General features: G+C 42.2%; 1 protein-coding gene across 3 annotated transcripts; it reads right to left on the reverse strand.

Moving 5' to 3' along the window:
- Positions 1 to 651: 651 nt before the first annotated feature.
- FBXO25 (F-box protein 25) lies at positions 652 to 21857 on the reverse strand. 3 transcript variants are annotated; one of them, XM_033143011.1, is made up of 11 exons: positions 21764 to 21857; positions 18430 to 18572; positions 13420 to 13520; positions 10467 to 10516; positions 9846 to 9938; positions 8362 to 8455; positions 7702 to 7886; positions 6251 to 6433; positions 5551 to 5694; positions 3739 to 3765; positions 652 to 1789 (listed from the first exon to the last, which is right to left on the reverse strand). In XM_033143011.1, exons 2-11 carry the CDS (start codon positions 18564 to 18566, stop codon positions 1700 to 1702), a joined length of 1104 nt encoding a protein of 367 aa, XP_032998902.1. In that variant the 5' UTR covers positions 18567 to 18572; positions 21764 to 21857; the 3' UTR covers positions 652 to 1699. The 3 variants fall into 3 exon arrangements, with proteins under 3 accessions (XP_032998902.1, XP_032998900.1, XP_032998903.1); XM_033143009.1 differs by lacking the exon at positions 21764 to 21857 and adding an exon at positions 20750 to 20829; XM_033143012.1 differs by lacking the exons at positions 3739 to 3765; positions 21764 to 21857 and adding an exon at positions 20750 to 20824.
- Between the last annotated feature and the right edge of the window lie 4938 nt (positions 21858 to 26795).

The raw sequence follows: 26795 nt of genomic DNA on the forward strand, positions 1-26795 counted from the left end.
GACATTTTTGGCATGATTTAACCCCTGTTGCCAGTTTTCCAGGACATTTGCCCCACTTCTGAAAAAGAATCCAGGACGCCATTTTCAGAGGTGAATTCTAGGACATGTCCTGGACAATCAAGACGTATTGCAGCCCTAGTTGTATGCTAGTATTAGTGAGAAGAGATACTTATTAGGGGGCACTCATAGGGTCTAACTAGACTACACAAATGCACACAGCAAGCATCCAAATACTTTAATAAAAGATTGTTGTGAAAAAATGGGGAATCTAACTAGAGAAGCAGCCAGGGGTTTGGGGTTGGAGAGATAGGTTAAATCTTCCCCTGCCTGCTGCTTCTCCATTCTAAAACCACTTCTCTTTTGGCCATTAAAAAGCCAAAGACTTGTTTGAGCTCTTAGGCAAGCCACTCTCCTTCCACTCCTCATATGGGGATAATAGCGGCATCTCACAAGTGAATGTGACATGCAATTATCAAGATGCAGAGGATTGTTATTACATGGCCAACTCAGCCACTTTCCTGTACATCCAATAGCCAAAATAAGCCAATATGATGATAGATGTATTTTTAAGCATTCATGCTTGAAGAAAATCATATTGATCTCAATAAAATCAAATATCAAGAAACCAAGACAAAGAATTCCAGACAGGAATTAATAGGCAAAAAACATGATTTATTTGTGTACAAAACTAGATTCAAAACACACTGTGGTATGCAATGTAAAGCCTGTACTCGCATGTATACTACATTATATTGGAATGATTGTTTCAAGATTTTCAGAACACACTGCAAGTTGTTTTAAATTTGCCCTTTCTGAACTACACTATTACATATTGAGGTGGGGTGGGGGAGTAGCATCCAAGAGAGTGCTAGCCAGTATTAGGCTATTTTCAGTTCCTCTGGAGTTAGCCAATATTTTCCACAGCAGTACCATGTAGCATTGCTGTACTTGTTACGAGAAACCACCACCATATAAAAGGATGGAACTACCATCAGAAAACTTCATCGCACTGCAGGAGCCAGCAATCAGCAGCTCACATTATTTAGGACACAATTAGGTTTGACATAATTAATAAAATATATTTTAAGAAAAATAAATATTCTGCATAATGTATTTACAAAATGGAGTTGGTTTCTTTCACAAGAGGATGCACAACAGGTACACAAAACTATGTTTTTTACTGATGTGCAGCACTCAATAGCTGACATGGTATGTACAAAGAAGCCTACAGAGAATCTCGTAACATTTATAGAATGTGCAAATTGTGCACAATTGAAATAGGATGTGAAGGGGATGAAGACAGAGATCAAATAAGCAGGTTGTTTTTGGTCACCAAAAAGGAAACTACCTAGTTATCAACTAAAAAATCACTATAGCCCTAACAAAAATGTTGTAAATCATCGATGGATTAAGAGTTCCAAAATTTGACTAAAACTCCAATGATTCCTTTTGTACACACCTCCTCCTGCTTCCACAGTACATCTTCCCTTGCAAAATGAAATATTCCTTCGGTTTGCCTACTACAAACTGAACATCTTACATGATGCTCTGGTCAATATTCTCTCCTTTTGACCCTATGACATCCCTTTATAACTACAAAGCACATTCCGGGAAATATTGCACAAAAAGCATTATACATATACTGCATGACTGTACAAAAATATATATGAAGAAATCACCAAGAATTAATGGATTGCACTTAAAATTTGAAGAGGTCTATGAAGTGCTGAGGAGAAACTGGCATGAAGCAGCTGTTGGGATCATTGGCTGTGCAGGGATGTCCTGTATCCTAAAATAAAAATGAAGGGCACAGTTATTCTCTCTTTGCATAGGCAGGCAGACTATTACTGGTTGTGAAGCAGTATCCAAAGCCAACGGTTTATACATAGTAGCTGCTACTATTTATAGATATCAAAATATTGCTACAGTAGTGCCGTTTTGAGAGAAAGATGCATATCTTGTTCAAGGTCTCCCGCTTCTATCTTTAAATCACGTATGAGGCAAGGCCTGGAGCCTCTTGGGAGCTCCAATTGTACCTAGTGACCAATCCCATAGTTGCTCATGAAGGAAGTGCTTTTGTGACTGTAAGAACATAGTAAGCTGCCTCTTACAGAGTCAGACCCTTTAGGTCTGTCTAGTTTTGTATTGACTACATTGACTAGCAGGGTCTTGAACCTTTGGGAGATTTACATGCAAAGCATGAGCTCTTCCACTGAACTATGGTCTTCCTAAAGTCTTACTATTATACAGTACACATTTTTCTTTAGATAGGCAGTGTAAAGAATCATGCATCCTTGCTTACTGAAGTATCATGATGAGGAAAAGGGTGCAAATATAAAGGTAAAGGTAAAGGACCCCTGACAGTTAAGTCCAGTCACAGACGACACTGGGGTTGTGGCACTCATCTCGCTTTACAGGCCAAGGGAACCGGCGTTTGTCCACAGTTTTCCTGGGTCATGTGGCCAGCATGACTAAGCTGCTTCTGGTGCAGCGGAACACCAAAACCAGAGCAGCGCACAGAAACGGCGTTTACCTTCCTGCCGCAGCGGTACCTATTTATCTACTTGCATTTTTTTGGCGTGCTTTTGAACTGCTAGGTTGCCAGGAGCTGGGACTGAGCAACAGCAGCTCACCCCGTCGTGGGGATTCAAACTGCTGACCTTCTGATCAGCAAGCCCAAGAGGCTCAGTGGTTTAGACCACAGCGCCACCTGAGTCCCACGGTGCAAGTATAGGCAATGTATTTGCCCTACAGCTTGCTTGCTGGAGTGCAATGCACCCTGTTCTTCATCTGAAACACACAGTGGCTTTGACAGTGTAGGGTGAGGTGAAGGAGACCTGTGGTGGTGATGGTGGTCATCAAGATTAGCCCTTTTGTGCAGGTGATCATCAAGGTTAGCCCTATTTTGCAGCAATCTGTCTTTAGACAGATGCAGAACAAATTAAATGGATTCCAGTAAAAGTTTGATAAGGTGTTACAATGTAATGCTTATATGTCCTTTTACTATTCATGCCGAACATTTCTTCTTCTTCATGTATTGTATGCACATTCCCTTTCTGTTGTATAGTACAGTGGTACCTCTACTTACGTTCACCTCTGGTTACGTATCTTTCAGGATACGTGTGTGGCAAACCCGGAAGTATTTTTCCAGGTTTCGGCACACATGCGCAGAAACACTCTACGCACCGCGCGCATGCGCAGAAGCGACACCTCCAAATACACACACCACTACAGATCCCGTGCACAACTGGAGGTACCACTGTAAATGCGCATGGATATAAACCTTGTAAATAAAAATGAAAGCATGCAAATTTTTGCATGTCTACTTAAATGTAAGCCAGAATGAGTTCAATAGGACTTTCTTTCTCCTGTATAAGTGCAATATATAGGATTGCAGCCTACATAAATGAAAGCATTCCTGGTCATTGGCAACCTGAAAAACACAGCCTTTAAACATAACATAACTTCTCGGGAGAATTAGCTACATTCCTGTGGCAAAGTTTAAGAGAGGAGTTCATTGGAAGTTTCATTTGATTACATCAGACACTGAATCTTTTTTTTATGTAAGATTTAAAAAGCAGCATTTTATAGCCAAGAAAAGAATTCTATAAATCTCAATTAAGTGAGAGAACAACATGTTCAGGGCTGTGACATTACATTAACAAGGAAACATCTTATTTGCTTCAGCTATGTAACATGGATACAGAAGAAAGGCAGGAAGAAATGCACATAAAGTACCTTGAGTAACAAAGCAAGGTGGTAGTCCTTTTGAGGAAGTCATGAAGGAAGAAACAGGTAGAGGGGCAGAGACGCAAGAGAGAGGAAGATTTTATTGGATAGAATGACAAGCAGCAGAGTTCAGTACATGATATACAACAGCTTTCTGCATGGCATTCCTACCTAGACAATTTTACTGGTTAGAAAAGTTATCCTGCTTATAAGAAATTAAAAATTGGGGGGGGGGGGTCAGGAATTGGCATCAATCATGTGAAAGCATTTTGTTCCACTGTATGTCTGTGATAATTAAAGCCCTTGATCAGGAAACAAAAAGGGAACATTTACTTTGCCACTCTGACCCCAGCAGATATTTAAAGAATTCAGCCACCTTCATTATCTCAAACACCAAAGATTTTTCTCATGAGATGCCCGTAGGCGGACATCATATCCTCAAAGCAGTACCTGGAAGCATGTTCTGCTGAAAGCAACAAAGTCTGAGTCGAAGAAAGCAGACATGAGATCTCATTGCAAGTATCTCAGAACACCATGAGAGTTAAACATCAGCGACTGTGAATGAATTATATCAAATACTTCTTCTCTCATATCTTTATCCTTTTCAGAGTTTCTTTATTATCACATTTCCACATGAGGTTCTTCAACTACCTCTGAGCTTGTATTGTATTATTTGTGTTAAAAGTCCAGTAAGTGCCCATGCAGATAAACATAAGATTCTAGCACATGCTCTTACTGCTAACATGATTCAAGCAAGAGCTGCTGTATGCCACATGTAAATACACTCTTTGGAGCAACTTCAGTTGCTGCTAGATGTGCTAGTAAATGGGAGACTGGAGTACCTTGAACATACAGCTTTGGTGAGTTTCTAATGTAATGATTAAAGGGAAACTCACGCTGGAGAAATCTACATGGTCCTGAAGCTTGTACAACTGGCACACCTTCCTTAGAGTTTGTAAAATTGCTATTTTGCTATTTGACACCTCTGAATAAGGATAGGCAAATGTCGATTTTTGTTTCTCGTTTTTCCAGTCTTATGTTCTCCACATCAGGTTGTGATTTTTCTCTTTAAACACTTCTCTTGACAATCCACCTGCATTTTAGTGCTATTTTCTCCTAATATACATATTTTTTGCAAGGAAATTTTCCACATTCTACTGTATTTTTTGTCTGTTACTTTCACTATTATATGCATTTCTATGGACTTTAACCTTGTATGTGCATTTTTGTATGAATTACTTGGCTGGAGAACTGCATTGCAAAATTCAGAAAAGTATGAATTTGGAAAATAGCTACATTAAATAGATTTCCCTCCAAACTGAATTAAAATCTCTCCCCCATCTCTATATCTGACAAGAAAGAATCACAACCAGGCAACTGGAATGCAAATGCCCATTTGTCTTTCTAGACCACAAATTATTAAAAAGGAAAACACAGGAGCAGGCAGCCTAACAAAAGCTAAGGAACGACTAAGTTTTTCAGACCTATCTATAAATCAAGTTCCCCCACTGTAATCCCCCTTTTGGCTATTACACACAAGCTCAGGAAGTGGAAGCTTCCAATTGCAAATATTTAAGTTGCTTTCAGTGTTGTCCCGATGTGCTCTCAAAATAAATCCCCCAAATATTTAATTGCTAAACATAGTACAAAGCTGAACTTTTACATTCTGAACTTGTTTTAAAAGCTATTCATATTTCAGACCAGCAGACTATTCTAGTTTGTGAAACGGAAACACTATATGTAAGATTGCTCCTCCCTCCGATTGTTTCCTCAGTTACTGAATAGTTTCCAACCTAATATTCTAGGTATTTCATTTCTTACCTTCCAGAAGAGAATACTGCAATGGCGACAGAAATGCAAGGTATCTCCATATTGTTCCTTTATAGGGTAACATTTCTGAAGTGCAAAGTACATCAGCTTCCAGTCAACATGACCTTTTTCTGACAAAATAGGGTGCCTATAGAACTGAACAGAAAGATAACATTTGAAGGATATTGTACTGTTTTAACCAGCATCTGACTCAGATTTTTTTTTAAAAAAACACTATTTAGCTATGAAAAGTAATGGAAAGTCATATGTGAAATATTTTAAGAGACTGTGCAGATGTTGACCCCCATTTCCCATCATTTTTGACCATTTGGGGTGATGGGAGTTGTAGGCCAAATTCTGGAGGGCTATAGGCTATAGTCCCTGTGCTAAAAATATTAGGTTATTATTTACAAATGGTTATACTCTACTTATTTGATGTGATCAAAGCTAGTTGTAGGACTATGCATGCTTATTATAGAACAAGTCCAAATTCAGGAAGATTTACTGAGCAGTAAACATCAGACTGTGCCTGCATTTACAATCATATGCACTCTTAATTGGAAGCAGTTCCATTGAAACCAATGGGATTGATTTCCAAATACATTTGCTTATAATGAACACATGAGAACATCCCCATGTGTTTTCTGTTGGTATACACACAGAATATATTACACAGCCTCTCTCAACCCTACAATAACAAAGTTCCTCTAACCTGTTTTTCAGCAAAATGGTACAGACAAAGCTTTTTCCATAACTGCCTGTCTTCACTGAGCATATACAATGTGGGAGACACTTGGCCCAAAGTGATAATGTCCCAGCAGTCTGAGAATCTATACAAGATGTTGTTCAGCATATGTAAAGGAAGATCACAGAGTGTAAGTCCATTGGTGACTTGCTGAAAAACAAGTTATTAACAGTTAGTTGTAAGTTCAAAAGTAAACTCACTATTTCAATTCGAACAGCCTTAGGTGTGTTTGTTTTCTCCCCCCCCCCAACACCCAAATCTAAACAGCTAAATTCATCTGAAGGTTGCAATCCTAATGCCACATAAAGGTAAGGTAAGGTAAATGTCCCCTAGATGGTGAAGTCCAGTCAAAGGCAACGATGGTGTGTGGCGCTCATCTCGCTTTCAGGCCGAGGGAGCTGCCGTTTGCCCACAGCTTTCCGGGTCATGCGGCCAGCATAACTAAACCACTTCTGGTGCAATGGGACACCGTGACGAGTGCCAGAGTGCACGGAAATGTCATTTATCTTCCCGTCTCAGCGGTACCTGATTATCTACTTGCACTGGTATGCTTTCAAACTGCTAGGTTGGCAGAAGCTGGGACAGAACAACAGGAGCTCACCGTGTCATGCGGATTCCAACTGCTGACCTTCTGATCAGCAAGCCCAAAAGGCTCTGCGAAACCCGAGTCCCCTAATGCCACATACCTGGAAACAAGCCCCATCAAACTCAATGGCACTTGCTTCTCAGTAGATATGGCTAGGATTGCACTGTAATTCATCATAAAACTTGTTGAGTATACACTTTATTGTAAAAGAAAGAAAAAGGCAACAGTTGTTAAAGGCGTCCCCAATTTTGGACCCATTTGCCTGGAACCAATGTGGTGCAGCTTGTCCTGCACCCACTCCGCTGCATCCAGATGTTGTGGAGGATGCTGTCCTGTCACTGTCTGCCAGTCTGCAGAACGGGGAAGGGGCACAATCTTGTGCTTTGCCTCAGGTAGTTAAGTGTCTTTGGGGCTGGTCCTAAATGCCAACGATTAATGCATTTTTAATGGTTCTGACTAAACCTATAAAATATAAGAGGATCAGATGTATATTTTAATACAGCCACAGTACATTTTTGAAGGCTTAAGTATCAGCAGATACCTAGTAATTTTTGGGAAGCAACTTGGTACAGGATGATGTCTTGAAATCAGGCACTGAAAACAAAACATTGCCTATTTCACCATCACAGTTTAATTATCTTGTTGTCCGCTCTACTCAACAAATGCTGATTAAAAAAACAAAAACCTGCTTTATGCCTTTTTATAATTCCATATCAGAGAGGAGGGGGAGGAGAGAGAGAGGCAGACAGATGACACCCTGGTAACATCCACAGATAGAAGGATTTCACAGCTCAAACTTCACATTTAACACAGACATAAAAGCTGGGTATACCTTGGGTATTTGAAGATTATTGAGCTGCTGCTGCCACAGAAGGATGGTTTCCAACCGGCAAATCCAAATATTGATGTTTCCTACTAGCACCGATTTCCCCACGCCCCTTATTAATATGCACAGCGCAGAACTCAGCTCCTGAAGAAGGTCTTTGATTAGACGGGGGTTGTATTGGTCCTCCAGAACTTCAAGTGGGAATTTAGAAACACACGTGAGAATTCTTGCTTTCCCACTACACTTTACATTTATTTTAAAGAGCTGAAAAGCTGATCCACTGTAGTTTTATAATCTTTAAGGTAACAGCCAAGAACTGCTGCCCCAGCAAATAAATGCATATGGCAGGACCCAGGACCTGGGGTTTCCATCGTGATGGCTGTGTTCACACAACATGGCAAGCTGAACTATGGCTTAGCTGAACCCACTAGATGTGGGAGCTCTTGGAGAGGAGCATGCAAATGTGGTGATCCGCAGCTGTCTTTTTTTATTTCCACACTGCACTAAGCTAAGCCACTGCATTCCTCCTCCAACAACCCCGCTCACTGACCTGTATGCAGTTTCTTGTTATCCATGGCTACTAGGCAAGTGCTTTCTTAAAACCTAAACAGCAATTGATCAAAATGCCAAAGTGTCATTTGCAGCTATGGAAATTTGCGTCCTTACCTTTTCGAACAATTTTGTCCAAGATATTGAAATAGTTCTTTTGAGCTGCACCGCTCAATGAAGTTAACTGGGATTTTGCTATTAATTGCAAAAGCTAAAAGATAATAATTGTGTATTAGAAGATGTGTAAAAAATAAGCCACAATTAGTTATGTTCTTTAGATTCCTCAACATACAGCATAGGTGGGGGGGGGGAGGGGTAGAGTCCCTTCCCTTACTCCATTTCTCCCATGTCAAGTTTTAGTTTGTTAGATCCTTGGTGCAGGGAAATAGCAGTCAGGTGGGCAGGGAGATGAACTGCCGTCATGATATTTGTGTCACCGCAGCTTACCTGAAAGGGGCAGGGTGGCAGCGAGATCAGTGCTGTGCAGATGTGACAGCATGTTTACTCATAAGTGAAGTATCACTGCGTTCAGTGGGGCTTTTTATTACTCTTTCTAGGCTTCTCATAGTATATGTTTAAGATAAACACATATAAACATACTTTCTTAGGCAACATTCACATTTAAGCATGAAGTTCAGAGTCTGTGTTGTGCCAATGTCTTCTTAGGCCTAACTGTGATTACTGCCACCGCCAGTGTAATAGTTGGCTTGTGGTCAAGCTCTAGAAGGGAGCTGGTTGAGTGGAGGAATGTACAACCTCTCTATTTGGCTTAGCTATGGCTGAGCAAATTATTATTATTAAATTTGTATACCACCCTTCATTCCAGCATCACAGGGTGGTTCACAACATAGTTGTTCCTTAGCAGCAGTATGTCTGCATTAGCCTACAAATGTGAGCTACATTTTTTAAAAAAAAAGCTGCTCCCAGGAGTCACATTTGACAAAGAAATCAGACCACCACCATCCCCATGTCTATGGGAACATGAATCGACACTAAACAAAAAAATAAGATCACATTTGGTCACTTGAAGGCCCATTTTGTTTGTTGGCAGAAAGTGGCAGATAAATTATAGTAAAACAACATGAACTAAAATGCAGATTCCTAACTAAAGCTGTTTAATACATCAGTTTACAGAATGGAAATGAGTAAAATAAAGTCCAGTATCCAAAGAGATGCTTTAGGCAGGCTCAAAGGTTTGTGTACAACCGATCCTGACAAATTTTCATTTTCTAGATGTAGCTTGCCAGGTGACACATGGGGGATGTCACTGGAGAAACAAGTCTAAAGCCCTTGTAGGGAACACAGGTACAGCCAAGGAGTCCTTTGGTACTGGTCTATTATAGTTCAGAAGCACAAAGAGCAGCATGGTAAGACTCTCTCAGAGATATCACACAAAGGACCCCAGGAGAACTCTTTTCTGATTGCTTGAGACATTGTCACTTTACAATAAAACCCAATGTCAATTTTTAATCTGAGAAATGGAGGCAATTCCTTGGTTCTAGTTTAAGATGAACTCCCTAACGTTAGCAACCTTCTGAATATATTTTTTTTACAGTAAATTAAATTCAATCACAGAACTACATAGTACAAGAGCATCTTACTTTTACCACGTAATTGAACCTTCTGATGTCCTGAATTGCACTTGAAAAATCTAAGCGATTAAAAGCTTCTCCCAGCGTGCAATAGCCATGCCTCTTGAAAAGAAAAATGGGGGAGGGGGAGACACATGTTAGAGTCACAAAAGAAGCCTTCCTGGAGAGGATAAATGTGCAAGCCTGGAATGTACCACCCACACAAATCACATAGCTGCTAATGTCCCACAGTCACCTAGCTACCCATTTCCCCAATACTCATGACATATGGGTTGGAATGTAGAAGGAAAAAAAATAAGTTGCTGCTTTGAGAGCCGTTGTTCATGCTGCCTCCTACATTCACCAGTGGCCATTCTCTCCATCTGTCTACATATGAAAAGTATTATGCAGTAGTATTGTGCTTTAGTATGTTCAAGCTAGCATATGGAAGGTATGAGGAAAAACCCACAACACTGAAGCCTTGAAATCTGAATTACTCTTCCCTATGCAACTGCTATCTGATGCTGACTCCCCCCCCCCAACCAACTAGCTAAATAAATAAGAGTGCAGCTAGCTAATAAATACACTAGCGTGTGTGGATTAATTAACTGGATAATTACCAAAAGCACGTAAATAATGCCCACCACTTACTTCTTTAGTACTTTCTTTATGAACATATATCCATTTTTCACGATAGAAGCCTGGAAGCAAGAGAAGGAACACCTTTTTTAATATTCTGCTGCAGATGTATTGATTTATGAGTAAAGTAGGCAATCATATGCAAATTATTTTGCAAAAAGGTTCTAACAATCTTTAATAATATGAGAGGGAAAGATTTTCCACCAATTTTTAAAAAACCAAAACTATTGTCTTGCCCACCTGTGGCACTATGCATATGAAAGCAGATTTCTCTGTGTATTCTTGCCTAAAGCCATGGTTTAGAGCAGGGGTCACCAAACTCACCTGGCCTCAGGCCGGTTCCTGCAGCGCCGATCACGCGGCGGGCCGGAGAGTGCGTGCCCACACGCTATTTCCTACGCACTTTCGGGTCAATGGAGCACTGGAAATAGCTTGGGTGCATGCGCAAGTGTCATTTCCGGCGCACTTCTGGGTCGGCGGAGCACCAGAAATACCGTATATCGCGGCGTATAAGACGACTTTTTAAGCCCGAAAAATCTTCTCTGAAGTCGGGGGTCGTCTTGTACGCCGGCAACATCATGCGATGTGACCCGGAGTTCCGCCCCGCCACTGGCTGCATGGAGCCTCTCCAGCCGCAACCGCTGCCTCAGCCGCCATGGAGCCCGGGCTGGGCATGGGCAGCAAGCGCGGAGGCTTCCTGTGCGGCGACGGGGAGGTTCTCCCCGCTGCCCCAGGCATCGCTGCCGCCGCCTCAGCAGCCGTGGAGGCCGTCCTGCGCTTCAGCAGGAAGCGCGGAGGCCTCCTTTGGGGCGACGGGGAGCTTTTCCCCGCTGCCCCAGGCGTCGCTGCCGCCGCCTCAGCAGCCGTGGAGGCCGTCCTGCGCTTCAGCAGCAAGCGCGGAGGCCTCCTTTGGGGCGACGGGGAGCTTTTCCCCGCTGCCCCAGGCGTCGCTGCCGCCGCCTCAGCAGCCGTGGAGGCCGTCCTGCGCTTCAGCAGGAAGCGCGGAGGCCTCCTTTGGGGCGACGGGGAGCTTTTCCCCGCTGCCCCAGGCGTCGCTGCTGCCGCCTCAGCAGCCGTGGAGGCCGTCCTGCGCTTCAGCGGCAAGCGCGGAGGCCTCCTTTGGGGCGACGGGGAGCTTTTCCCCGCTGCCCCAGGCGTCGCTGCTGCCGCCTCAGCAGCCGTGGAGGCCGTCCTGCGCTTCAGCGGCAAGCGCGGAGGCCTCCTTTGGGGCGACGGGGAGCTTTTCCCCGCTGCCCCAGGCGTCGCTGCTGCCGCCTCAGCAGCCGTGGAGGCCGTCCTGCGCTTCAGCGGCAAGCGCGGAGGCCTCCTTTGGGGCGACGGGGAGCTTTTCCCCGCTGCCCCAGGCGTCGCTGCCGCCGCCTCAGCAGCCGTGGAGGCCGTCCTGCGCTTCAGCAGCAAGCGCGGAGGCCTCCTTTGGGGCGACGGGGAGCTTCTCCCCGCTGCCCCAGGCGTCGCTGCCGCCGCCTCAGCAGCCATGGAGGCCGTCCTGCGCTTCCGCGGCAAGCGCGGAGGCCTCCTTTGGGGCGACGGGGAGCTTTTCCCCGCTGCCCCAGGCGTCGCTGCCGCCGCCTCAGCAGCTGTGGAGGCCATCCTGCGCTTCGGCGGCAAGCGCGGAGGCCTCCTTTGCGGCGACGGGGAGGTTCTCCCCGCTGCCCCAGGCGTCGCTGCCGCCGCCTCAGCAGCCATGGGGGCCGCTGTGTGCTTGGGCGGCAAGCGCGGAAATCTCCTGTGTGGCGCGGGGGACGCTCTCCCCGCCGCTGCCGCCGCCTCAGCAGCCATGGATCCCGGGCTGGGTGAGTATACCCCAAACTCTGTTTTTTCACATAAAAAGTTGGGGGGTCGTCTTATACGCCGAGTCGCCTTATACGCCGCGATATACGGTAGCTTGTGTGCATGCGCACAGGTGTCCACAGACCCGGAAGTGTGCCGGAAATGACACTTGCGCATGCGCACAAGCTATTTCCGGCACTCTGCCACCCTGAAAGTGGGCAGCCGCGCCGCGCTGGTAAGAGTGGGCGGCGGCAGCGGGCGACAGGGGTCGCTGCGGGCCGGAAAACTGAGTCCCTCGGGCCGCATCCAGCCCGCGGGCCTTAGTTTGGGGAAGCCTCTAAACTTACTGTACAAAGACAAGTCAGTGATCTTTCTACCTCCTCTTCCAGTGCAGCTACAGAGGAGGTAGAAAGCTTCCACTTCTGACTACTTGCAGTTTGTCATGTAATAGACGTCACCCTAGTTAGCAGAAAAAAGTCCATTTCAAACCAAATTTTTGATGCTGGTTGGTTTTCTCTAAGTGTAGTTAAGATTAGACACAATTTAGGGCTCAGACACAACACTGAACTGTAGTTAATCAAGAATGGAAGTAAAAACATCCAATCTCAGCAATTTTGTGGGATAAGCATGGCCAACACCACATTAATTAACAATCCCATCAGACACTGTTATGTGAATGACTGCTTGGAAGAATCATGAAAGCCACTGTGATGCAAAGAATCATGCAAGAAATAAACCGAAATCTATCTGATTTAAGGGAAGCACGCTTTCAAGTAAATTTCTGTAAGTCCTGGGTACATTTTAGAAATATTTGAAATGAGCTCGATTTTACCTCCCACCAGCAGGCTACATACACCCACAATCAAAATTGCACAGATGCTAGTTTACTAAAGTTCACTGTTAGTAAAAGTAAGCCTCCCTATTATTATGTTAAGAACAAAACCCTCAACCAAGATTATTCTTTCATTACCTTCCCTTACCATTTTTACATGGAGTGTGTGCAAATGATTAGCATGTTACACATGTGTCATGTTTCCACTCAACTAATTCTTAGCTACTCTAGCATTCTCAAGTACATAAGTATTTGCATTATGTATATGTTCTGCTGAAATAAACTGGAAAGCAAACTTACACTGTCAACTATTATCAGAACTAAAAAATAGTTTAATCTTACACTGAGATTTTGCATTGTTCCTAAAATGATCCTTTTTCCTTTTCTTGCTTGCAAATTCACAATCATCAGCACAGTATATTTCTTCGTCATTATCTAAGATGCTGAAAGGAAAAAAAAATCCATTTAAAGAACCAATCCCTCAGATACAATTGAACTAACCACAGTATGTGAAGGTAGGAATGAGTCATTTGCATTTCAGAGTTTCATGTTGTTTCAATGGCTGTTGGTTTTACCAGTGCAATAACTCAATCCTATGCATGTATACTTGAAGGTAAATCCCACCATGTTTAGTTGTGCTTACTCTCAAGTGTTTGTGATTTCAGCCTACGGGTTTATGGACACTTATCTGAGCATAAGCCCACTGAACATAATGAGTCTGTATTTTCAAACAAACATGTAAAATCACACTGTTGCTTCAAACACCTAGACCAGCAGTCTGTTTTCACCATGGCCAAGATGATGCCTATGGGAAGCCTGCAAACAAGACATGAGCAAAATATCCTTGCCTCATTTCTGTTCCCAAGGAACTGGTACAGAGAATCATGCTGCCTCTGCAGGTACCATTCAGATCCTTATTCTCCACTGAAATCTGCCATCCTGAATAATTTACATGTCATCTGAAAACTGGACCACCTCACACTAACTCCAGAAAAATAAAAATGAACATGTTAGGCAGTATAATATTAGTAGAGATTAAAATAGAGGAGGAAAGATGGGTAATCGTAGGAAAAAATGCCCCAAATGAACAAAAATTGTCTTTCCACAAAAAAAGAAGAAGAAGAAGAGAGTCTTTGAAGGCCCACACCATGTCTAGTCTATTGGAACTATTTTGATATCTTGAATGGAAAGTACAGACACGTTGTTAGGTGTTTAAATCTCCATAGATCTATTAACTCCACATTCCTTCCCTTCATTGGACCTTATTCATTTGATTTGATCTATCATATTCTGGGAATACTACCCCATTCAAGTCTCCAATTATTATTATTTTTCCATTGTACAATTCAAATAACCCCTATTCTAACAAACTGGATGATTAAAAAGAGGTGGATAACGTGGAGTAGTAGAAAAGCAAAAGGAACCAGGAAAAGTGTAGAAGGACAGTCATATGGCATATTTAGATATGCTGTATTTGGTATGGTTGTAAGTGGGACAGGGAGAGGGGAATTAAATATGCTCTCTGTTCCTGTTTTTGAAAATGCAAATTTTTTTTTTTAATGAACAAGTTAGAAAGCACCCATCTCAATACAGATCCTGGAGAACCCTACCTATTTACATGCCGCAATTGTGAAATTTGCCTGTAGATTCCTACTCTGCTTGCTGTTCTTTAACCCAGTAGTCTTCAACCTTTTCAGACTCAGGACCCCCTTTTAATCCAAACATGCATTGTGAGACCCTTTTCCTAACCTTTCACCATATATTTGCATGGTGGTAGTGCTCCCGTTGCGAACCACCTTGGATCAGGCCATGAAGACCAGTGCTTTAACCAATTACTATCCATCCTCTTATCCCATAATACGATACTATCATGGAGTCTTGGATGAGGGACTTAGTTTAAAAACACTGAAAGTCTAAGTACAGAAGGTCTCCTAGATCACCCCTGTCCACATGCTTGTTGACTCACAAAGAAACAAATGCATGTGTTTATTAACAAACTGCTTTTATGTAGCCTTGTGAATCAATTACCAAGGAAGCTATTTCATTTATCATTCACATATGTAAAACACAGAAAATATATGTGGTAAATAATGCTAAAATAATCCATATTTTTTCTGTTGTGAATTGCTTTGAATTATTTTAATAGTGTTGTTATATTATTGTAAATCCTCTAGATATTCTTATAAATTCTACTTCTCAGACTGATCCAGTCCCAGTGATCACTACTTTAAAAATCACCCACCACCCAAAAAACCCTCATATGCAATATGTTAGTTTTTTGCAAGCTACGAAAGGGTTCCCTCCAGATGATCAGTATTTTGCAGGAGGGGTTCAAGCACATACCCACACCATGCTAAGCCTCTTCAGCACTCAAAATCAGGGGTTGGCATTACACTACCTGTAATATGTCAAATCCTCTGAAAGAGATGACAACCCAGTCATAATGTTCCTAGAGGCTCAGTTTATTGACAATCTTTTTGCAAGTCTAAAAAGAACCTAGGATATAGAAAATAAAATTGCTAAAAATGAGTTTGATGTGGAAAGCTATTTAGAAGGTTTACAACAACTTGTAAATTTAAACTTTTTATTTTCACAGAGAAAACTGAAAGATACAGTAGTTATATCAACACAAGACAAAGCACTCAGTTTTCCCAAAACACTGATAACCCAAGATTGTTTCCTTTGCAAAGAAGTTAGCCTCACACAGATAAGCAAAACTACTAAAGCTTTACAGCACAAAGTGTACAAAAGGAAAGTAAAATTACTTTATCTTCCCATCTTTATTCTGACAGGAAAATTGTATACATGCATTTTTTCCCACTCACCAGTGTTCACTTTTATTAAAACAGCTGAGTTTGTCAAATGAAGGTATTTATCACTGTCAATTCAGAGTTTTAAAAAGCACCCACAGTATAGCCTGGATGTTGTAAATCACCAAGACAAGAAAAATAAAAAAATGGGGGGGGGGAGAGGAGGAGGAAAATCACACACTAATCTGGAGGATTAAACAGCAAATATTAAAATGGTATTGCACATCAATAATTTAACAAAGCATCTCACCAACTTTCCAAATGAATCAGAGAGATCTAGCATAGTATTGAATTACTTTTGAAGTCTCTTCTAGTTGGGCATGGGTCTTTCTTTACAGTGGACTGGCCACTATCTGATGAGCTGTCAGAGAACAGAGCTCAGTTTAAAGGAGACCTTTATATGAAAGACTGAATAATCAGAAGGGAGATTATGGTCCTTGAAGTTGGCTACCAATAGTCAGTGGTACCTGGACAGCAGACCGAGAAGGCACATAGGTCACCTGGTTCCCACAGACTTTCCAGTGATGGAGAGATGTATCTCCACTTAAATTATGGAAAATATTTCTAAATTTGTATATTCTGTGCAAATTTTTCCAGCTAGAAGTGGCAACCCTTGTCCAAAAGAAACCTGAATTAAGCAACAGCCTACAATCCACATCTGAACAAGTTTACCACAGCCTTGTACTGGCAAAAACTTGTATCAAAATCAAATTTCCCTGATTTTCTAAGACAACTGAGGCAGACCCTGCTTGCCTTACACAAGTCATGTCGCCACAGCTGGAAGCTGTGAGCAGTATGCCTGTTCAAAAGTTGTTTCATTGCAAGTCACCCAGGCAAGAAACTGTTTCCGTGTAGGAGCACAATCCCTTCTATAAGTCTAGGTCTGAGCAGCACCTGGCACACTGCTGACACCAAACAGATATAGGGGCTTATTTTTTGCCAGTTTGGGGAAATAACAACACGAATTAAGAGGCAAGACAAAATACCAGCCCGTGATTAGAACTACCATTTTATTATGAATACCACTTTACCATTAGAATTGTCTTTGACTGTTAACTATGTGGTTTATGTGAATGCATGAAGTGCTTATTTAGATCATCGAATATGCCACAATATAAAAGCCATCCTAATATACAAGCTTCCTGATTTTTTTCCTGAAAGAATGCTTGATTGGCCTGTTTGTTGCCACCAGCAAAACAGGTGCTTAGGTTATCAAACATATGCATCCTTCATGCCCTTGTAGTGAAGATCACATAGCAAGTCCCTCCAAGCCTGTAATTTCAAGCTTTTTACAACAATGACCTAGTTTTACCAAAATGGATCTAATAGGCCACCTTATATTTAAAACAGGCAAGTCTCCATGACAACACTGCATCAAATAATTAGGTTGTTACATTTCTTCTGAAAGCCATATTATTTCAAATAACTAAAAAGCAGCTTTTAGTTACCCTGCTCTTAAATAAAAGGTGGTGTCCCTTCTCCACAGAATAATCAGTGCATGTACCACCATACACTATCCCTACTACACAGCACTGTTACTTGTGTCATCCCACATAACCCAATGCAAAATCCAATAGCAAACTATTTTAAGTCAATAACAGTAAGACACCCAACTCTTTCTAAAGGTAAAGGGACCCCTGACCATTAGGTCCAGTCGTGTCCAACTCTGGTGCTCATCTCGTGTTACTGGCTGAAGGACACAGCATACAGCTTCTGGGTTGTGACCAGCATGACAAAGCTGCTTCTGGTGAACCAGAGCAGTGCACGGAAACGCCGTTTATCTTCCCGCTACTTGCACTTTGACGTGCTTTCGAACTGCTAAGTGGGCAGGAGCTGGGACCAAGCAACGGGAACTCACCCCGTCGCAGGGATTCGAACTGCCGACCTTCTGATCAGCAAGCTCTAGGCTTTGTGGTTTAACCCACAGCGCCACCTGGGTCCCTTAACACTCTTTGTAGCTAGATGCAAAGTCCAAGTGATTTAACAACGCTGACAAATGGGGAAAAAATATACTGCCTACAATTCTAAGTCCAAAAGCAACAGCTTTACTTCTAAAATGATTTTCATCTCAAATCCTTAAAACTATGCTTAGTTTCTGATTCCACAAACTACTGCATTTCAACTTTCTGGGCTTTAAGTGGGCATATTAAATTGTCTCTATGCTCTTCTCTTACCTCCCATTCCTTCAACAAAAGTTTTCAGTGCTATTTGTTTTGTATCCTGGTGGCAGTAATGGTTATGGTTTGTTTTTTTGTTTTTGTTTTTTGTAAATCTAAGTGCCAGCTATGCAACACTTTACATAAAGAGGGCATCAGAAACTGCATGGCTACTGTTCCTGACTGTACCTGTAACTTGAGCATCAAATCACTACATGAATTTAAGGAAAAGGTTCCTGCCATGATTAAGATAAGCAAATAAACGGACATTTTCCTCTATGTGCTAAATACAGCCCTGAGATACATGCCCACCCAGAGAAAAATAGGCACTGATTTATAGCAGCATTAAGATAACGAGAAGGGGCCCCTTCTTTTTCTTCTCTTACACATTATGACTGATGTTGTTAAGCTGATTGTTTTCATCCTCAAGTTCTGAGCTGCAGGGCTCACATCGCTTCCAACCATCTTCTGTCTTCATCCATCTCCACCCTGGAGATCGCCAATCCTGGCCCAGAAAAGGCATGGTTTCCTTAAAGGCAACAAATGATCAATGCAACTTTTAACAACGTTGTGGTTATGTCAGCAGGATGATATTTAGAAATTAACATCAAGAGAAACATTGTGGCAAAATATGGCAACAAAATAAAAGACATAGCCATGAAGATGAGAATATAAATGGCCATTAACCAATTTGGTCAGAGCATGCCTCCTTGTGTGCAGTATTACGCTAAACATTTCATCGCAAGATGATGGGAGGCAACATGAAAGGAACAGAGTCCATGCCATTAATATCCTGAACCAGTGCACACTTTTACCAGCACTGCTCTAAATGGCACAATATGCTGAACACACAATATTGTTATGTCAAAGTAATTTGTTTCACTTAACATTTTACTCATAGTCATCTTGTAATACGGTTTTGCTAAAAAACCAGAATATAAATTTCATTAAATAAAATAAAACAAACAAATAATAGGCTGTTTCAGGAATGGCTGCATATGGGTAAAGTGGATCCATCAATCCTAAGAATGTTATCTACTATATGTTGTAACCCACCATGTCCATCACTCTGACATTCCTCTTCCATCACCTCACTTTTCTTTGAACATCAAAACTCCTGCATATAGTCATAATAACTAGTAGCCATGGAGAGTCTTATCCTCCATGAAATCTCCTAAATAGCTTTTATAGCCATCTAAGTCAGTGGATTAATGATCAGAATATTTTGTAATACTTACCAACAAAATAAGTGTTGCAAAATATTTATTCTGACTAACCCCACACACATATATCATGTCTTTCTTCCATCATGCTAAGTAATTTAGTGATATTAATACACAGATTCAATGGCACTGAACAGCAGAATATTCAGGCCGGTGCTATTTTACACAACACACATTTCGTAAGATATAGAAATAAAATTCAACAATGTTTTAGTTATACAAGCAACCACCTTACCCTTAGTTTTGCTTACCACAACTGTGTTTTCCACACTTCTATAACCTCAGTGGATGCCAAAATAGAATCTTAGACTGACACCACTTCATTCCATCTCATATTCTTTATAGCTACTCCCTTCTCCTGGCAACAAGCAAAGATGCAAACACAATTCTGACAGTCCACACTCCTATCACCTGCTATCTAACTCTGGCCACAGCTCTTGACCAAGAACAGCAATCTCTGTGGCCCAATTCCAGGCTTGTGTCTTTGTGCTTGCTAACACACACAGTCAATAAAATCATATATATATGGTTGTAGTAGTAGAGTCCTTTAAGTTCCTGGGCTCTATAATTTCTTATAACTTAAATTGGTCAAGCAACATCAATAGTATTATTAAAAAGGTCCACCAGAGGCTGTATTTCCTGCGTCAACTAAGGAAATTTAAATTGTCCCAGGAAGTGTTGTTCCAATTCTACAGGGGCATCATTGAAACTGTTCTCTGTAATTCTATAACAGCTTGGTACGGTACAGCCTCCAAGAGAGACAAGAAAAGGCTCCAACGAGCTGTAAGAATTGCAGAAAGGGTAATTGGTGTTAGCTTGCCTTCAATAGAGACAATTTATGCTACCCGAGTTAGGAAGAGAGCAGAGAGAATTGTAGCAGATCCTTTACATCCCGGTCATCATCTGCTTGATTTACTTCCATCCGGACGTCGCTACAGGAGTTCATATACAAAATCGGCCAGGCACAAGAATAGTTTTTTCCCTTGTGCCATTAAATTGTTAAATTCATAGTTGTATAGCTGAAGGGGGGGTAAATTATGGGTGGGGTTTCCTTGCTTCTTTGTATTGTGAGAGGAACAGTGTCTGTATGTTTACATTGCAATGTAGCTGAAACAAATTCCAAGTATGTTGGAAAATGTACTTGGCCAATAATAAATTATTCCTATTCCTATTCCTATATATATACACACACACACACACACACACACACACATATATATATGTATAGAGTTTGCTGATATTTGGCAAAGCCGGTATTTCTATACCTTTAACACGTGATATTTGAAATGAGTATAACTTATTTAAGATACAATGGGTTGTTTTGGTTTGCCTTCTAAAACTGAAGTAAATGAAAATGGCACTTTGGTTAAAGGGAACTTAACACAGAACTCCATTAGAATCTCCTACATTTAGTTATCAACATTTGTGACTAGTACGTCCTGGACTCCCAACACTGGGACCTACTTTCTCCCCTCTTACTCACCTTCATGAAAGAAGGGTGATCAACATCACTTGATCCCAAACACGTGCTCCAGGCTTTTAAGGTACATATTTATTTTACAAGGCCTTTTATGAAACCATAAGACTGGATATCATTATTTGTATGAATGCTCTGAATCTGTTTCACGTGATTTTATATTGTTCTTAGGTTATATTTCTGTTTTAATTGATATTTTTATACTGAGCACAGCGCACGTCGCTTGGAGGATTTTAAAAACATAAATCTGTTTAGAAATGTTCTTAAATAAATAGAGTTTCAATGGCCTCTACTCCTGGCTACACACACACACACACACATATATACTATATATAAAAATATAAATATATAAATACACACACAAGAGAGAGAGAGAAGAAAAGCGTGGAGAAGAGAAGGGCTCTTAGGCTCTTTGGGGGGAAAGTGGGGGGAAACACAGTAAGGCAAAAGACTCCATTCGAAACAGAAGAAAAGGGAGAAGTGATGGTGCTGCACTGAAATTATTCGAGTTGCAGTGCACTTCTATGCCACCATTAAGGAAAACGTTACAGCTGCACACTTACACAAAAGTAAAAGGGGTCCTACTTCAGAGTAGAAAACCACACCTAAGGACAGAACCCATTGCTATGGAACATTTACCCTTCCCAATAACGTATGAGGAGGCACCACATTCATTTGGGGGGAGGGGGCTATACTACAGGCAAGGGGCTTTGGGGGCCACTTAGAGGCAGTTTTTTTAAAAAAGAGATCAGAGGATTTGTGTAAAACCTAGGGGGGGGAGGGAAGAGAGAGAGGAACAAAATGAAGCACCCCCACCCACTGGAAGGACTCTTGGCCAAAATAATGAAGACGCTAAAAGCAACACACACACTCTTGGCAGCACGCCAGGTACAGCCTCCCCCCCTGCCAGCCTCTTTCTCCCCTGAGGGGACCCTCCTTTAACCGTTGGCCTTCCAACGGCCACCTCCCCTCCCCCCTCAAACGGCTCCCACACAACCTCCCCCCACCTCGCCTTCTCACCACAGTCGCTCCCAGCCAAGGCTGATACTGTCTCTATTGACCGAGACGTCGACGACAACAAGGAACTTCGGTTTCTCCACCCCCCCCACCTTCTCCGCTTTTTCCCTATTGGCCCGCCTGAGCGGCGCTTGTTGCCACCCGGCATCCCGGCCGCCGGTTGGCTGCTCGGGGCGTTGTGACGTCCCAGGTTCCACCTCCCGCACGTGTCACGTGACGAGGAGGGACCGGAGCACGTGTCATTGTTTTGGTCAGAAGGAGGAGGCTGGGAGAAGGAGGCGGTTTGGGGGCGGGGCCACGATCCTCCCACCGCCCCCTGGGCGGGGCTAGGAGAACCTCGGGAAGCGAGATAGCGGGAGTCCTGCTGAACCGGCTCGGGGCGGCATCGCTGCCTTGCATCGGATTGCAAATCATACAACTCGCTTTAGGAACAAGGTCCCGAGGAAGTAGCGCGTAGTAGGATGGAGCTCCGCAGAACATTTGCACCAGCAAGTCCCAGAGGCTTGTGTGTGTGCTAAATTTCGCAACCTTACTGGTGTTTCTCTGTAACCTTTCAATTTTCTTCTTCTTCTTCTTCTTCTTCTTCTTCTTCTTCTTCTTCTTCTTCTTCTTTATTTTTATATCCCGCCTTTCCCCAGACAGGGACTGAAGGCGGCTTCAGAGACAGAGAGAAAACAATCATTAAAAAGCGATTAAACATTAATATAATATATGTGTATATATATATATATATATATACACACACACACACACATATAGGCTACACACACACACACACCAGTTTTAATGAACATACCAGAGTGCTCTATAAATGATAGCGAAACCACAGGGCCTAGGGCTTGCTGATCAGAAGGTCCGCGTTTCAAATCCCCACGATGGGGTGAGCTCCTGTTGCTCAGTCCCAGCTCCTGCCCACCTAGCAGTTCGAAAGCACGTCAAAAGTGCAAGTAGATAAATAGGTACCGCTTCGGCGGGAAGGTAAACGGCGTTTCCGTGCGCTGCTCTGGTTCGCCAGAAGCGGCTTTGTCATGCTGGCCACATGACCCGGAAGCTGTACGCCGGCTCCCTCGGCCAGTAAAGCGAGATGAGCGTCGCAACCCCAGAGTCGGACACAACTGGACCTAATGGTCAGGGGTCCCTTTACCTTTACCTTTAAAGCCTTTATTTATCAACCTTTTGTGCTCTTCCACACCCTCCCAGTGATCCTGGCCCTTCTTTTGGATTTTTTTAAGCTTTTAATTATTTTTACAGACTTTTATATTCACCTTGTGTTTTAATACCTTTTAGCTTTCTAAAGCACTTTTTTAGATTTTAAATGCTGGTCTATGACCCTAATAAAGATTTGTATTGTATGGGGGAGCGGGGGCAGAACCAAATTTTAGTTAAGTATTTTTTTAAATTATTTTTTTACTTGATAGGGGGTGCTGCTGCTGTGTGTGTGTGTGTGTGTGTGTGTCTATGTGGGAGCGTTTGTTTGTTTGTTTATAAGTCACTTTGGGTTGCCCTGGCCAAGACAAGGCAATTCACAAATTTAATAAATAAATAAAATAAATCTATTAAAAAATACAGTCACATCAAAAATAACACAGCACCAGCCCCTCTCATTAAAAACTACATAGCAGGCAGGGATTCAGGAGCTACAGCATTTCTCATATTGAGGTGTGTCAATAGGAAAATGAGCCTCGTTGGCAGTCATGCTGTAATTAAGAGTACAGGGCCTCTAGGGAGGTAGAAACATTGGCAACACTGATATCCTGGCAAAGCGTAGTCAGACCCAGTTTGTATTTGGTCAGCAGTTTATTGGGATATATCCCTAATTTTCAGCATCATATATCGCCATGCCTGCCCACCTGTATAAACACAAGCAGCAATGTGAGAAGAGGGCACTACCTTGCTTCCGATAAACACACATATGCTTGGATTGGGAGAACTGTCAAGCTGCCCCTTGGTTAAGGCTGCAGTTCTTAATCCCTAACCATTGGTAGCGCTGGCTGGGGTTGATGGTACTTGGAGTCCAACTTCTTTTTTTTTTTTGCAAAATAGTTTATTTATTAGCTGTTTAACAAAGATATACAACAAATATTCCAACTGCAAGTCATAAAAACTTTTCCAAAAAGAGAAAAAGAAAATGAAAATAAAAAAAACATTGTCAAATATTGTCATCAATTTGTTGGGTTTTTGTACCATTCCTTTCTGAATTGTTACATAGAAAAATAAGTAAATAAATAAAAATTTCTGTATTAATTTAGATGGCATTAACCGAACATCTCCTTTCATCAATTCATATATACATGACAAGCAAAAGAAAGAAATAAAGAAAAAAGAAAGATCAATCAAATACCCTCATGTAGTTTTGTTTTATGTGGGGAAGGGTGGGGGATGAGGGAGTCCAACAACTTCTGAAGGGTTCCTCATCCTTACCAGATACACTTACATGGAAGTAAGCCCCATTGAATTCATGAGAACTTCTGTGTACACATGGTTGGGATTATGCTGTTAGGCAATAAATTAACTCACAATTCTAAACTCATTTTACTTGGAAGTATATTATTTCCTTGGAAGATTCACGGAAGCTTACTACCAAATAGGTGTAATATCAGGATTTGCTTCCTGTTAATCCCCATGCATTTCATTCTGCCCCAGAGAACCTTTGTTTTGGTACAGAAATTTGCCCAGAGGACAACATGGTTTATAAATGAACTTGAATGTCTTCTTTCTGTCGTGTATTTAAATCCCCGACTTTATAAAATGTATTCACTGACACTAGGCATTAATTATCACTGTTAACCTCTCCCATCAGATTAATTCTTTGGCTTTAGAAGGATGCTCCAATTACATATTGATCAATAGATTCATCTTGTCAATGGACGTCCACACCAGGGATCAGTTTAAACAACAGACAAGGCCAAGGATATTAAGCAAGGCAGCCAGATATGTAACCCCTTTATTTACTGCTGCAGCAGGACAGCACCCCTAGAGTAAGGCTGAAGAAAACTGTCTCCAGAAAAGGGTTCTTACAGCTTTTATACATTTCCATAAATGGCAAAATCAGAGCAAGGCACACCTGCATTTGTTATATGACATCTCTTTCCTGATGTTTCAGTTTCTCAACCTTTGCCATACGCCATACGTCATCCTCAAGGTCTGCAGCTGGTACGTGGCACGAGGTACTTGATTGTGTACACCACAAGCAATAAACTAGTCAGAGACGTTAAACAGAAAGTTAAAAATTAAACAGACAACCGCACAGGAAATTTTCTATTCTTCGCTTCACTATCACATCTTTTTTATTTGCACCTTGGAAAGATGTCATATGAATGAGCAGAAATGGGACAGAATAGCTAATGCCAAATTAGAAACCAATGGCTGCTTTCTTGAATTAATTTGAATTAATTCAAACACCAATGAAATATGCATCAGACCTCTTTAGTGTTTTGGTGTGTATTGTATGTATCTAGTGCAGCTTTGCACCCCCACCAGCAACTGGCAGGACACTTGACCCTACTTACAGCAACCCTGCCCCCATGCCTCCCAAAAAAACCTGCTCCTGTGGGTTTGAAGATCTTGTGGAATAGTCAGGGATATGACACAGAGAGTTGAAGAAGGTAGAGGGGATTTGGGACAAACCAGGTGCCCTCCTTATTGTAGTAGAAGCAGCTACAGAAATGGAATAGCACCTGCTTAAGCATTGTGCATGATACTAAACTTTAGTTTTTATATGCCTGACTGGATCGGTTTGTCTGTTTCCTTTCTTATTTTATAGGCATTAGGGAAGGGGTAGTACCTTTGGACAGGGACACATTGTGCTCCTTCATGGTGTAGTTTGCCCACCTTTGTTCCCCACCCTGCACTCAGCTCTCAGCTGTGGCTCCTAGATGCTGTCAGCATGTGACAGCACCCACACCCCAGGAATAGTGGCTTCGACTGACCGGCTAAACCAGGTGAGGGTAGCCAATGGGTCTCAAACCCTCAGCAAGTTATGGACTTCTCCTGCGTGTGAAGACAGGCTCTGGTGGATTGAGTGGGTGAGACTAATAATGGGTCCAATGGTCAAGAAGGAGGTTTCTGCACGTGCTGTAGAGAGAAGTGAGGGACAGATGGGGCTCGTCAACCTGGGAGGTAGCTCATCTAGGAGAAGGAAAACTCTGATCCTAAACCTCTGCTGCCTTGCGGGATATCTTTGGGAGAAGAAAAGACTAAGAAGTAAAGCCTACAGAAAACCTGAGTGGAGTCCCTAAGATGGTTGGATGGCGTCTTGTATGCCTCCTTCCAGTAACTCCCGCACCCAAGCTGGTGCCAAGCATATTGCTCTGCTTTCCTTTAGACCACACCAACAAACCCATGAGTGGGGTATTGTCGCTTGGACAACCTAGAACCTCATACACTGCCCAGCCTTGCGCACCATGGAAAGTCACTTGGTGTTGCTAAAGCAGCCCTTGATACTGGTCACTGACCATAATAAAATGAATTCACTTGCTAAAGCAGCAGTTTGACTCCGTTTGCTCCATTGTCTCTCAAGAAAGATGGATACCAGCAACATGCCCTGACCCTCAATAAAATTATCAGAGCAGTCTACAGAACACAAGAAAAGAAACTAATATACAACACCCTCCAGCAAAATCAGTAGGAGCTGTATAAAACATTTGAATCCCAGCCAAGATCCCACAACTGGCTCAAGTGTTGTTTCTGTGTTTTGCATCTGTGTCCACTTAGCAGATCTTGGAGTTCTTAATAAAACACAAAGTGGATCTCACATGCTTGAAGTCAGCCCAACTGTGTCAAGGTTTTATAATGCGATGACAAGAACTGCCATGTTTGTTACAGCTGCAATGATGAGGAAATCCTCTTTCACTAAAGGCAAAAAAGCATTTTCATCCAAAGTAGTTAATAGGGGGAAATGTTTACAGGTATATGGCAGATTACTTCAAACAATAAAGCAGCAGAAACCAGACCAAGCTTGTGTGTAACTTCACAAGGCATCATTTTTTACATAACAGTATCAACTGAGATCTTTCTTTGGTGTATTTAACAATGC

The sequence above is a fragment of the Lacerta agilis genome, chromosome 3, assembly GCF_009819535.1.
Source record: "Lacerta agilis isolate rLacAgi1 chromosome 3, rLacAgi1.pri, whole genome shotgun sequence".
In the NCBI taxonomy this organism is placed as follows: domain Eukaryota; kingdom Metazoa; phylum Chordata; class Lepidosauria; order Squamata; family Lacertidae; genus Lacerta; species Lacerta agilis.

What these genes read in the sequence shown, in the direction of transcription:
- FBXO25 (XM_033143009.1), bottom strand. An exon ending in GAACAATGCAAAATCTCAGT is followed by an intron (nt 10,517 to 13,419) that starts GTAAGATTAAAC and finishes TCTTGCTTCCAG; the next exon opens with GCTTCTATCGTGAAAAATGG. An exon ending in ACCATTTTGCTGAAAAACAG is followed by an intron (nt 5,695 to 6,250) that starts GTTAGAGGAACT and finishes CTTTCTGTTCAG; the next exon opens with TTCTATAGGCACCCTATTTT.